The sequence below is a fragment of the Melanerpes formicivorus genome, unplaced genomic scaffold (assembly GCF_026170545.1).
Source record: "Melanerpes formicivorus ecotype bairdi unplaced genomic scaffold, bMelFor1.0.p_v2 SCAF_16, whole genome shotgun sequence".
Taxonomy (NCBI): Eukaryota; Metazoa; Chordata; class Aves; order Piciformes; family Picidae; genus Melanerpes; species Melanerpes formicivorus.
The window spans coordinates 6725909-6740034 of record NW_027142368.1 but is presented as its reverse complement, the minus strand read 5'-3'; the positions used below and the strand labels follow the sequence as shown (position 1 = coordinate 6740034).

The window sequence follows — 14126 nt, the reverse complement described above, 5'->3', positions numbered from 1 at the left end:
ACTTTTCCAGGAAATGCTGCACACATATTTCTTTCCAAAAGTCTATGTATGAGGAGAAATTAAATAAAATAGTGATATAAAATCAAGATCTCTGTTATAAGAGATGGTGAAGTAAGGACTTGATGGGAAAGCTTTTAGTCAAGTTCTTGGTTTTGCCATCATTTCTTTAGCTTCACACTCAGAAAAATAGCTCAGTTACCATTGAAGAGTGATGCCTTTCTGTCCCTCTTCCCTCAGATAATGTCTGCCAAGTAATCTATTTTTACAAAGTGACTGAATGGAAGAGGATAGATATGTGTCTTCCTGTGGTATTCTAAGTAAGGTTCTCTACAGAAAACTGTCCCTCTTGGAAGTGGCCCTCATGATCTGAAAGGCTGGAAACTGAAGAAAGAAAAGCTACCACATACATCTCTGTGCCAGGGACAAATGGGGCCTCAATAATAGCTGGAATTATACTTGTTGACCATGCAACCAAATCTTATCAAAAGGTATTGTGTGTCTTTTTAAATGTCTACTCTCATTCACACTAGTTCAGTTGTTCTGTCTTTTATTTCTTTCAAATTACATGATTAACTTCTAAAAGTCTCCTAGACAAGAGAAAAGCTAGAAAAGCTATAGATACATGTATAGAACACATTGTTCTCCCAAGATGTCCTTTTCTACCAATAGGCTCAAATTGCAGCTGCAGCTTGTAATGTTTTCCCCCAACAAAAGGTAGTGAGGAGGTCTGAAGAAAGCCCTCATCTGATTACTTAGCAAAGGGTATAGCTGTGTCTTAATTCCAGCAAGCCCTGTGATTTAGCCTGTAAGCACAAAAGCTGTGCTCCAAAGGACTACGGTTATGATCCAGTAATTCCTTGCTTCTGCACTGGTGACGTTCAGTGCTCTGTAACAGAACTCTGGAAATGTCCTGGAATCCAGAATGTTAAAAGTGCAACACAGGTTACATCCTCTTTTGATAGTCTGAAAAGGGACAGACAAATCTTTTGATAGGAAGTCTGTCAACAGTGGTGTCACAGGTGTACTAGAAAAGATGAAGGGAGGATTGTACTCTGGCAAGCATGGATTTTAGGCAGTGAAAGAATGCCAGCCTGTCAGGTATAGTGTGCAGAAGTGCTTCCCAAGTAGCTATAGTATCCCCTACAGAAATGTCCATTATGTCTTGGTAGAAGTTTGGGGAAGGTTGAATCCCTAAGTAAAATATACAAGAACAAAAAAGGGTCCACTTAATGCTTAAATTTAAGGCCATGGGAAAATAACATGACAACTGAATAAACAGCCTGCACCCAGAGGAAAGCTGTAAAACTCTCAAATACCCTGTTTGGTGGAGAAAAATGCCTGATGGCTGTGATATCTTGTGGGGATTAAAGACTAAAAATGGTTTGAGGCTCTTCACATAAGCACAGAATGTTCAGAGGGAAGAATACTTTCAAGTTTGGCTACAAATATTGAAACTAAATTTAAAGTGTAGGATTTTTCAGAAATGTTGAAGAATCCATAAGCTATTGAAATGCTTTCTTTGACCTCTGCTAGAAAAAAAAGACCAAGTAAGCATTCCCCAAACTGTTCAGTAATTAAATGTGTGTTTGAAGTGCCTGGCTAGCCTAGCCCTGCCTGGCTAAATACATGTTTAAATTGAGAGTTATATAACCCTGTAGCAAAAAGGTGATGGCACACTCTAATCTTGAATTATATGCAGAATGATTACAGCCAAGCTCACCTTAATGCAGCTGTTTTAGCTTAAATGAGTGCTCTTTGGCCATCTTGTAGAATTTTCTCCTATGAATTGTAAAATACTAGAGCATTTTTTTCTCCATTTGTGGCTCCCACTAACAATTTTGGATGATATAACTGAAGGACAGGCTTGAGTGACCAGGATCACATTTTGGCTTTGCTTTATGTGTGTGCTACTGTGAGGTGTTTAACTGAAGGTTATCTCCGAGAACCTCGTTTAGAGTGAGATTTCTGGACGGAAAAAAGAATTGGCAGATAAGATGGGGAAAAAAGGAGAAGGTGGATGTATAGAACAGCAATAGTTACAGACTATTCCATTAATCTAGAAGAACAGGAATTTAGGATTGGGTCTAACCTTTGTTAGCGGCTAATATGTGGAGGAAATGTTCTTCACACTGTTGCTATTCTAGGGCTGTGGCACCAGGGAAAGATTTATTACACAAAGCCAAAAGACAGAACTCAAGAATGTACAGCCTTCATGAGCTGGGGAGCAACCAGTATAGAAACTAGGATTTTAATTTCCTAAGGAATTTTGAGTTATTTCCATTTTGAAGCAGAACATCCCTCACTTGACTTGAAAGATTTTACTTTGGTAAAATCCAAGATATTCTGTCCCTATTTCAACTTAAAAAATATTTTTAAATATTGCACTGGAAGATGATTCCCAATGAAAAACAAAAACATCTTATTCTGAAATGTCTCTCTTCTCAAAATACTGACTTGAATTTTCTTTTTCTTTTGCATTCTCGAACTGAAACTATCCCGATCCTGCTGCATGGCTTAGGGTTTTGTTGTCTGCTTTAGTTTTGACTTTGTTTCATTTGTTTGTATGTATGGCTTTTGTAAATAACCAGACTGAGAAAGCTCACTTGGAATCTCTGATGGCTATACTCCTGGGTTCTGTAAACTTCAATTGGTACATACACACACATACACAATTCTCTGAATTATCATTTAAATGTTAGCTGAGGGCTTCAGTGATAATACAAGATTCATCTTGTTTCTCAAAATGCCTGTGGAGCTACAAGGCTGTTAGATAATCACTTGCATGAACTGTCACCATTATTTTTAGAGCCGGGCTTGGAGTGTTGTACCACTAACTTGGGATCAGTCTAGATGCATCTCACACTATTTCTCTTCAAGGCATTTGACTTTTTCACTTCAGACCCTTCACAGGTTTTATTGAATATTATTCTCAGGTACCTAGTTGCTCCAAACAGAATTAGGCACATCCTGTCTTTAAGTTTTGTGAAAACACAGATAATTTTATCTCTATCCTATCTAATTGTATGTACCTGTAGCTGTCCTTTGTTTAGTTTTGTTGAGCGCTGTCTCACAATCACTTAAACTTACGTACTTTCTGATAAATCTTCCCTGACAAAGTAATTGGCAAAGTCATTAGATTAAAAAAGAAAACACAAAAAGACAAAAAGAAAAGCCCAGTTTTGAAAATGAAGCTGTTTAAACATGTGGCTGTTAAAAAACTTTACAACCATAGGGAAAACACCGTCTGCAGCTGCTCTCAACTGTACAATCACTGCTACACTTCTGCTGAAGCTGAAGCTTAATTAATTTGCTTTACATCTTTCCTGTGATGATCCCTAGAAATCTGAAAGATTAAAGATCAATGACTTTTCAGCATTTTTTTGGCTATGAAATGATTCATTGAACATGGACTTTTATTTTTTCTATACATTTTATTAAGTAACTATAGTCAGAAAATATAATGAAACCTTTGTGACTTAGATGAAATCCACTGATGTGCTTCTTTGAAGGCAATTATGCTTTCTGTATTTTTTGGGTTTCATTGTTGGGCTTTGGGGTTTTTGTTTTTTTAGTTGGTTGGTTTGGTTTTTTGTAGTTGTCATTTTTTTTTAGAAATAAATCTAAAATCTAAGTGAGGTAGAGCTTGCCTCTTGTGTTTGCTTCCTTAATTTGTCTAGTTGTGAAATAATTGTTGCTCCCTCAGCTTTTGGTACGCTTTAATATGGGCAAGACACTCTGGGTTAATATGGGTTTGCCACTCTGTCTCTTCTAGATAGTTGCATTTGCACATCAATTACATTGGTATATTTCCACATTTGTCTCTCTGGTGCCAAACCTCCTCATTTTCAACAAATCAGGTTAATACTGCATTTGTGTTCTATATTACAATTAAAAAGCAACTCGTGCTTCCCGTGTTCTGCTACAGTCCTAAAAAGTAGACATGGCACTTAATACTAATGGTTTGGCTTTGTATTCATATACAGAGCCAGAGATTTAGTTTGTTTCTCTTCCTTCTCAAATGGTTAAATTTTTTTTGTTAACCACTGCACATATTTTAAATGCTTTTCTGAAACTTTGCTCAATGCTTTTCTAAACCCAGCCATTTGCTAGAACACAAATTTTAGAAATACTAGCTAAACATCTGACAAGCTAAACATTTTTTAAAAGTGGAGTAGGTGGACTTAGTTGACTTCCTGCCAGCTACAGTGTCTGTGCACTGTCGAAGAAGATAAGCAGTGCTACATGGAGTGGATTGAAGCTGGTGCCAGAAATCTGCAGATTCTGAACCTGGTCGCATGTCTGCCATTAAGCAGTGTCATGTCTTGAACAAGTCACATCCTTTTTGTCTGAGTCTGCTCCACTGCCCACGATTTAGGGACAGCATGTGCCTACTTCTTTCAAAGAAGGAAATTAATTTTCCTCAAGTAAGGAATTGCTAAGGATTATGGGCTGCATCTATGCATGTGCATGTACATTAAATTGCTCACAGCCTCTTAGCAGCAATGGTCCTGATCAATACAACTTTTGAGGTAGTTTTTTCAGTTTGAGGACAAAATAAGTTTGAACTCTAGAAAGGATAGGTTTGATCAGGTTCAAAATGTTGGGCTTTTGTTATGCTTTTCATAGAAAACAAACTGAAATAATTTGTTCATTTGTTGTCTCTCTTCCACACTTGCTGTGGTTGGCATCTCTGAAATGGGGAACTTGAAACTTCCTTGTGGTGATGTTACGATTCCAGTTGCATCTCAGTTACACAACCTAATTGCCTAAAAATACAAAGTCTCGAATCTTTCTTTCTCAAAACACTAGCATGGGTACCCACATGCAAATTAAATTCTTCTTCTTTTTTCCCCTTTATCAAATACGATTTTATTCCCTGCTTCTGTGCAAATCAGCATTATCTGACATACTGTTGTGTTCTTGCCCACAATGTATACCCCAAAAGAGCCTGAAGATTCTTAAAAACATATGCAATCAATTTTTTGGCTTTACAATTTCAAGCATATGCTGGCTCTTTCTGGATACCAAAATAAACAACTTGAAGTACAGGTTGTGTTTTTTATATAGTTTTGAACAATCCCTAACTATCTTCTGGATTTTCAACAAACCTTGTACATTTGCTAAGTCTGTGACATGCTACTACTCAAATTCTGTATGTATGACCCGGGTTTTTTTTTCAGTAATCCCTTCTCTCTATACGGAATATATTTCTTCTGCATTTTTACTCTTTTTTTGTAGCCTGATATATTATTGTTTAACTTTGTGGACTGGATGTTGGACTCTTCAAAATCACTGCAAGTCTTGTTGTAAATATCCTTTGAGAATAGAATATTATAGAAGCATTCATAAAACCAGGTTGTCTGGAATGTTCAACCTCAGGTTGAGATGAGAGAAAGGTGCCAGAAGGATGTTCTAAATAAGTTTTATTTATTTTTTAAATTGTATATCTAAGCTTAGACACTCAGAAGAAGAACAGTGTTTATTATAACATGTCTAGACTTCAAGTATAACCATATCTGACAACTGAAAGGATAGCATCAGTGTCGAAAGCTATATGCACTGTGAGACCAAAGTCATGGACTTGTCTTCTAAAATGTGTTGTCATTTTGGAAAATGTTGGCCCACCTAAGAATGGAAATTTACATTGCTCTTTCTTACCTTGATTTCCTCCGGCTCTAAGTTAGAAACCACTTTTAAATACTACTCTTACCTAGAAAAATACCTGCTTAGTGAGAGACAAAGGCCAAACATTTTGAAAATGCAGATAGTACAAACCTGATCTAGATACCCAGTTCACAGAAATCTTCCTCTGTGCCCTACAGCTGCCTAGTGATCTTTAACAAGCAATTTGTGAGGAAGTATTTTCCCTTCTGGATGCACAGGGAGTTATGCAGGCGTGTACCTAACATATTCTGAAAAAGAAGGTTCTTCTTTATAAGTGACTACCTGATAGCTTCCTGGCCTTCATAGATAGCTATTTTATGACAGAACCATGTGGGTTTTGTCTGATCCCATTTGAGTTTCAAGATGACAACCATGGCAATTTTAACAACTCTTTTGTCTTTGAACATGCCAGAAGCCTATGAAGATGAATAAAATTTAAAACTGAGTATGTTTAAGAGGCTACTAATCAAATCAACTACTGAAACCCATCCTAGAAATACAGAGCTGCTGCCAGAAACCAGTGTAATCTGTCTGATAGATACACAAAAAACTTATCTAGTTTATTTCATGTTCATCTGAAGTTGATCCACTTAATTATTTCTTCCATTAAACAGTCCACTGCTGATTTTTTCTGGTTGGAAAAAGTATTAGTGTTCCAGGAGAGAGACTTTATGCTCACAGGACCTCAGATTAGAAGAACAATCATTTTCATATTGCAGCCTTGTGTTTGGAGGCAGGCAGCTTCTGAACCATGTAGAAAATTTCTATGCTGACATGCATCTGTGTTGTGAAATAATTTCAAACTTTGGGATAGTAGCAGATGTTATAGTCCAAACTGCTAGGTTTGGATAAAAACAATCTTTCAGTGTTATTAGAAAACAGAAGAAAGCACATGGCATAATAGGTCAATTTAGTGGCATTGTTTGCAGGAAAGCTGACATTTCAGACATAATCTGCAGTGCTCAAGAAGTAGGCCATTTTGCTGGGCAGAGAAGGATTTGATACATTCTTTTATATTACTGTGTCAAATTGGATTAGAAAATAATAAAATGGAGAATGTCAAATAAGGGCCTTTGGGATTGCTGGTTATGCAGTGTAATAAGCTGCACAAGGAATTAAAATGAATGTACTCTTCAGAAGTATGACAAACTTGTCATGTGGAGTTGTGTAGACCTTCCCTTTTTCTAGTCCATTTCCTTGATTTATCCCTCCTGTGCTTCTGTGTTGATCTATATTGAGCGAATTTCCTTCAGTAAGTCTGGTCAGCATTTATCTGTTTTGTAATTATTATTATTTGAAATAAGAAGACATTCAATGATAAAAGGCTTGAAAACTTGCTACAATGGATACAGTGTCTTTTGGCAACCATAAACTACCCAGTGGTTCTCAAAATGCTGAAGTTTATTTCAGAGCTTCACTAATGCTGCCTGCTGGCCTGGTGTGGAGGGCAGACACAAGAGTAGTCACTTTGGCACCTTCAGCAAGTAGCCTGTAGGATTCAGCTTCTACTGTCAGCCTGTGAGGTATCTATGCTACATAGACATGAAAATGTGCTGAAACTTGTTTTTTTAAATAATGCTTGGAGAGATTTCTTGTAATTTTATGGATTAAGTCCTAACCTTTGAAATTTTGGAAATGTCAATTAGTAAGCTGAGTAATTACTCCACACTTTCATTTATCTGATACTTTCATCTTAGAAGTCACATTAGCCAAAACTGGATGCTGTCTCTGATATACTATGAGTCAGTGTTAGCTGAAAACCCAGTGACAAGTCTGGAATGGCAGGTCGTGTGTTCCGTTTGGATTAAGAGGATTACACTTCACACAGGAATTAATATTAGTAGAAATTAATATATGACTTGTGTTTAGGTCCTGAATTTAACTTCAGTGATTACAGAAAATCCAAATACAAACTATATGCTGCATTGCTTCTGAAATTTGGAAGGGGAAGTGACTAAAAATACCAGGGTCAGTCATTTGCCTAAGTTAAAGCACAAAGGTGTAATAGATAGCAAAGTAACTCCACTATGCATGTGCATGCAACTTCCAGTCGATTTTAAAACTGAAAAGTTGACCTTGGGACAATTAATGTTGTATGAAGGCAAGCTGTCACTTGGATTGACTGCCATCTCTGTCAGATTCTTACTCTTCCCTTGTGGTTGAAGAGCAGCAATTTTTGATAGAAAAACCAAGTTCCTCCTACTCTAATGCTGAGTATCCATGCCCCTGCTGGTACCTTGAGTGAGCAAACTGCTTGTGCTGCTGCTGCTGCCATTTCATTGTAGTGTGGGAGAGGATTGTGCAGCAGGTACACATCACGTTCCACACACAAATATATAACACTAAGAACACTGAGAGATTGCTTTCAAACAAGGGCAATGTCAATGTTCAAAACCAAATTCCAAATAAATAAATGGATTTAATCAATTTGGTCTGTAATATGGGCATGCTACCAGATCACAGAGTTATATGGTGAGGGTCTGAATTCAGGGAAGTATTTGTCTCAGAAGAACCTTTACTTCTTATGGCTTCTTACACTCAGCTAAGCATATACTTAAACCCTTCCTGAACAAATTTACACTTTGATATTGATGTTTGGCTGCTTTGAATCTAAAAGGTACATGCCATTTGAGGACAGTTTGTCATCGCAAGTGAAGTATTTACTGACTCTTGGCACTAGTATCTTCACCTCTGTGGATCTCTGCAATGTATCATTCTCATTGAAGGTCTGTCCTCCACTGGATGTTCGTAATTAATTTCTAATAGCATTGCAAGGAGGTTGGCTCATGCTTTGAAAAGAAAGCTTTCTTTTCCAAAAGTAATTTATCTGGTTTTGTACCTAATCACAAATTGGATTCCTGCACAGAATTTGGTATGTGAAACTTTGGGATAACAGAAATCTAGACGCTAAGTTTCCCATCTTGCTTTGTAGCAAGGTGATGCTAAAACAATTCAGTGTGTTTCATTGATTTCATGGAACAACCTTGTCTGAACTCTGCCTGGATTGTAGATGTGGTGTTATCTCATTTTATGAGAACATAGTCTTTTGAAGGACTGAATATCCCTACGTAAGAAATCTTGAATCTGTAGTTCTGGCTGATCAGTACATTGTAATGTATGTGGCAAATCATATGAAACACAGAAAGACAGGCAAAATAAGTAGTATTTCCTTAAATAAATTGTATATTAAGTATGATTAAGAGAAAAACATTCTTGATCATTTCTATCCTATCAGCCATGCAATGACTAAGCCCACTATCTCCTACATAGACATTCTTTAATATATCCAAGGGATGAGAAATGAGGACTGAAAATGTTCTGTCAGTTCTCTTGGATTAAGGTGAAAGCTTGGGAAAGAGAGAGAATAGAGTACTTTCCTTCATAAATTTATCAGTTTCACTTGTAATCAGTTTAACAATAATAGTTTAAAAACCATAAAGAATAATTAAAATACTTACATTGGTGACATATTCAATATCCTTCCAAATGTTACATTCCCTGGGAAAATCTGCCAAATCTAAAAAATTATCCACTATCACTTGGCCAATCAAATCATGCCTGGAGAATCTGTCAAAGTCATACACAGAGAAATGGAGTTTCCTTGCGTTCAGATCATTGTATGGCACAGTAAATAAAAAAACTTCATCAAATACTGGATTTAGGGTCTTTCTGTGCACTTTAGTCTGGTGTTTTGTTTTCCTATCAGGAAGTAGATATATCTTCACATATGGATCTGAAGTTCCAGAAAAGTCCTTTGCTGGCAGGTTGATGGCCTTATGTATCTTCACTATCAGCTGCTCTAAATCACAATCATATTTCAGAATAAAGTTCAGCTTTCCACACGCCTTGCCGTTACTCCTCCGGCCATCATCTGCGTCCACTGATCTTTGTTTATAGAGCTCTGGCTTAATGCGGCCAATCCCCGTCAGTTGCTCCTGTTTCTGAACCTGCTGGATGTTGAACTCGGGGTTGGAGAGGTTGAGCTGTCTTCGGATTGAATTATGCCTTAAGTACAAATGGAAGAATTGAATGAGATCATGTTGAACTTGATAAGAAGCCGTGTACACACATTAAAGATCCTATTCTCATTTGACATGTGTTTTACAATGAAGTTAGATTTTCACTCACATAAAGTGATAAAGCATGATACCCAACAGTTGTGAGAGCTTACCCTCAGGATTAGACTGCTAATAGCACATAATTTTCTGTTTCTATGTCTCAGGCTAGTGCTATGCACTCTTCAAATCTGTCTGAAGAAAGTGACAAATAAAAATTCATGTCCATTAAAAATCCAAAAGATCTGCCTTATTGGCAAATAGGATATGATATATGGTATGATAAGAACTGTAGCTGTTCTTATCAGTTACCATTTTCAGATGAATTCTTTGAATTAATGCCTCTGAAATGAGTTACATTATGTTAAGCCCTGGCAGCAGGATCTGTCTTACTACGCCAGCTGAGCTTGCTGATTTCTGGTTCTGAAATGAAGCTGAATGAAGGACAGCTTCCTGACATCTCTGCGTTTTAATTGCTTCTTGATCTCTACAGCTTCATTTACAGTGAGCTGTTCTGGCCTGAAATGGTTTGTTGACCACCCCAACTATTGTTTTGTTCTGTTCCATCATACCTGATGTAATACGTTCTGTGCTACTGTGGCTGAAAAGCTTCTTTAGTTTCATTACTCCATGGAGAGAAAGTTGCTTTTAGCTTACCTGGAGTCACTCAGTTATTGTGATTGAATTTTTCACTTCATGAGATAGTAAAGAAATCAAATTTGCAAACCCCATTGAGGTAGTGGGATGTTAAAGTTGGATTAGGTAAAAACTAATCTTACGTGTGATTCCACTTTTTTCTCCTATTCATATGCAGCAATCATTCAGTGTATTGGAATTATGAGCTGTGGCTGAACAAAGAGCACATGGAAAACACTAGCACAGGATTAGTCCAAAGCTATTTATGTTGAATGTAATCAGCAATAGTTCCTCTGCTAGCATCATTCATTCATTCCGTGTATATATGTGTTTGTGCATGCTTAAAACAGGAACAGTCTCTTATATACTTTTCTTCCTCTTACTGTATAATTTTATAGCTACACATTAGTCATTTATATGATAAAATATTATCATGTCACAAAAAAGGTATTTATTGTTCAGCCTTTAAGCTCCTCATCACAGTGGGAGGTACAGAATATCCTGGGAGGAGGAAGGAGGAGGGCACAGGAGAGACAGCTTGGCAAGGATTGTAGCAATGGCAGGTGCCTGGCCTCTCTGACCACATGGAGCCACAGCTGGCTGCCCAGTTATGCCAGACAGCTGCACAGGTGAACAAATGGAGGACACAGTACAAGTAAGTCAAAGAGTCTTTTTTGGAGAAGACACAGGCAAAAGTAGGGGGCAATGCCAGTGAAGAATAAAGAGCAAAGCCTGTATCAGCAAATGGTATGTGGTATGAGTGAGACGTGGACAAGTCATGCCCCTGTGGACAGAGAGACAGTGCAGCAATACCTGCTGGAGAAAGCCAGACAGGGAACAGCTGATTCACTGGGGTGAAGAGATTGTCCATGCACTTGTGATGCTGCGGGAAGTTCTTTTATAGATGGGGATTGGTGCTATTGTAACACAACTATGGCTTAGTGATACTGAGCATCTGCCATTTGACTAAGCACCAGAAGTGCTACCTTGCCGCAGCAGAGAAAGCCTGTATCTGATGCAAAACTCTCACAATGTCAAAGACACATGAGAGCTCTTGGTGTTAGGTGTTGGATATGAATCTTCTGTTGTTAATGAATTCCATGACATGCTTACAAAGAGGCACCAGCCCTGTATTGTACTTCTGGTCTATTAGTCCTTAGTTGGAATTCAACTGGGTATGCTCTGGTATCCATAATTGCGGCTTCGACCTCCCCATAGCAACAATATAAATCCAAGCTATTGTTATGCTAATCTAGGGAGGAAGGTCACCTGGAGCTGCACAGACTTAACAATGTTTGGGGACTTCTCAAATTCTTTCTGAGATGTTTTGGACAACTAGCAATTACTGAACTTGCTCCTAGCTTCTGTCCTTTTACCCATGTTCAGGTGTGCCTTCAGGCAAGAGTCTTGGCTAAACTTCCTCTCCCAGATGGCCAGAAAGCAAAAAGGAACTGGGCTACTGCTGTACCTTCTCCAGCTGAAGTGCATCTGCTTTGACTCAGAAATGTACTGGCTCTTCACATGCTGATCTTTTTTCTTATTGTGTGAAATATAATCCTTTTACCATTTTCCCCTGCACACACTCTTGCCCTCCTGTACTGGTTCTCCAGTTCCAATGAAGACCTCACTTCACTCCCAGTCATGAGGTAGCTAAAATGTAGAATTTTTACTCTTATTTTTAATTCTTGCAGATGGTTCATTACCTTGCCCTACTTTTCTTCTTTGGCTGTTTTAGAAATCTTTGAGGAAATATTACTGAGTGTATGGCATCAATGCTAACTGCAAATGAACATGCTCTACAAGTTATATGTAGGCTGTTCTGGTGCTTTAAGGGACACAGTGCTGTGTTGTCTGGCTTCTGAGGGGGAAGTGCAAATGAGACAGCTGTTTATAGAAGAAGGAAGGAGCGTTGTGCTCCTATCCTTTTAACCCAGTAAGTTTGTGCACCTCAAAGAATAACTTCTGTGTATTTTATTGTTGCGGTGTGGGGTTTCTTTTGTGTGCTTTTTTTTAAGAACATGGCATGTAGATCATGCATTTTTAGTTGATCAGTGTACTGGGTAAGCAAGCTGTGCTCCTTTGACTGTATCTGCATTTATTAATATCAGAGAGAAATTGGAGTTACTGACCGAGCAGAAGAAGTTGGTTCAGTGATCTGACGCTGCATTCGTACACTGTGTACACAGTTCTCCTTCATTCCTGCCTGAGCATCTAATGGAATATCAGGAGAGGTGTGGCTGATCTTCATGGAGGACTCTGGATAGACTGTAGGTTGACCTAGATAATCCTCACTGTAGTCATGGTCATTGGTCTCTGTATCTGTGTAGTTCAGGGATTCTCGTTTGTTGTCCTTGCTCCCAAATGGCAAACCACGCTCTCGCCAAGGGATCCAACAAAGCTTCCAGGATACGAACAGAGAGACACCAAACAGAGCAAGGCCACAGGCTGTGACAACTAAGGAGAGCAAGCTTATTGAGATATCTGCAAATGAGAAAAACACATGCATGTCACATCTTTGTTCTCCTTGGAGTTCTGCATCTCCAAGGCATACAACGTGAGAAATGAACACCTCTGTATTGCAGCTCTACAAAAATTAAATTCTGGTCCCTGCAATAGTCATATAATAGAAACATATGAAGTGTTTAATCCTTCTTTTTCTGTTTCTTGTTTGTTTGTTTGATCTACAAAGGTTCTTTTTTTGTTTCCAAACTTCTGTTATGAGAAGGAATGTGGAGATGTCTGTTGCTTTTCCCACATTCCTAACATTACCCTACTCCCCAGCCACATCAACACAAATAGGGTACAACTGGGAGAAGCCTTTTCTCTGCTTTGCTTTGTTTTAAGTTGCACATTGGGAAAATGACTCAGTGGAACAGCTGTTTTTTATGGTTTCAGTGCTTTTGGAATGAGTTTCTCTGTGGATTACACAACAAATCATGCCTTTAACACAATTAGTAACAATTCTATTTTACTGCCTCACATTATAAACACAACCTGATCAAAGCAATTTTTCACACTGTGTGTAGGTTCAGAATGTCAGGCTGCATCTCTCTAACTAACAGCTAGGCTAAATTTTCAAAGGATGGCAGGAGGCTGAAATGTACTGCTCCTACTAGGACAATTATTTAAGAATGACAATTAAGATGAAACAGCCTCAGTCAAGTTGGGGAAAAAAAAAAGAAAGAAAAAGAGTATTTTTCAAAAAAAGTGGAAAAGTCAGTACCTTCTGCCCCTGCTGTGAGTCTGAGTCTCACTAGCCAGACAGATTAAATTTCTGCAGAGGGGAGACTGACACTCTGCACACAGAAGCTGTCCCCTTTATTTTGCATGCTAGAAACCAATTTTAAACAATTCTAGCTGCATGGCCCTTTCTGTCCTTCTCCCGGTCATAAAGACAAAGCTCATTAACAGTTGGGACAGCACAGCAGCTGCTTGAAAATACAGCAAAGAGTTTCAGAGCTGAAGTTAATTAAATAAATCCCTCCCATGCATAAAAGGCTATTTGGGAGAAAGTAGAATGGTGGTTCTTGATAGATCTGGAAAAATTGCTGGTAAACAAGTCTGGCAGTGGAGTCAGAGTGCAACCTCTCTTTGATTAAAAAAGCAGAGAAACTGTGCTGCAGTAGTGAAAGAAGACCTTCAGAATAAAGCAATTTGTCTTGGATTCCCTGGAGGAGTAAGAAGAAATACATCAGAGGTCTGCAAAAAGGTCACTTTTCAAAGCACTGATTCAAGTAAATGATCCAGCATTGAAAGAAATGAGAAACTAGG

General features: G+C 38.2%; 1 protein-coding gene across 4 annotated transcripts in view; it reads right to left on the bottom strand.

The window, feature by feature from the left end:
• The window catches only part of SYT9 (synaptotagmin 9), a 64396-nt gene that overhangs the window by 20938 nt on the left and 29332 nt on the right, over window positions 1-14126 (bottom strand). For all 4 annotated transcript variants that reach the window (XM_068147895.1, XM_068147896.1, XM_068147897.1 and 1 more), the window contains exons 2-3: window positions 12485-12836; window positions 9123-9669 (exon numbers count right to left, since the gene is read on the bottom strand). In XM_068147895.1, the coding sequence (XP_068003996.1) occupies window positions 9123-9669; window positions 12485-12836 (899 nt within the window). The remainder of the gene's footprint in view (window positions 1-9122; window positions 9670-12484; window positions 12837-14126) is intronic.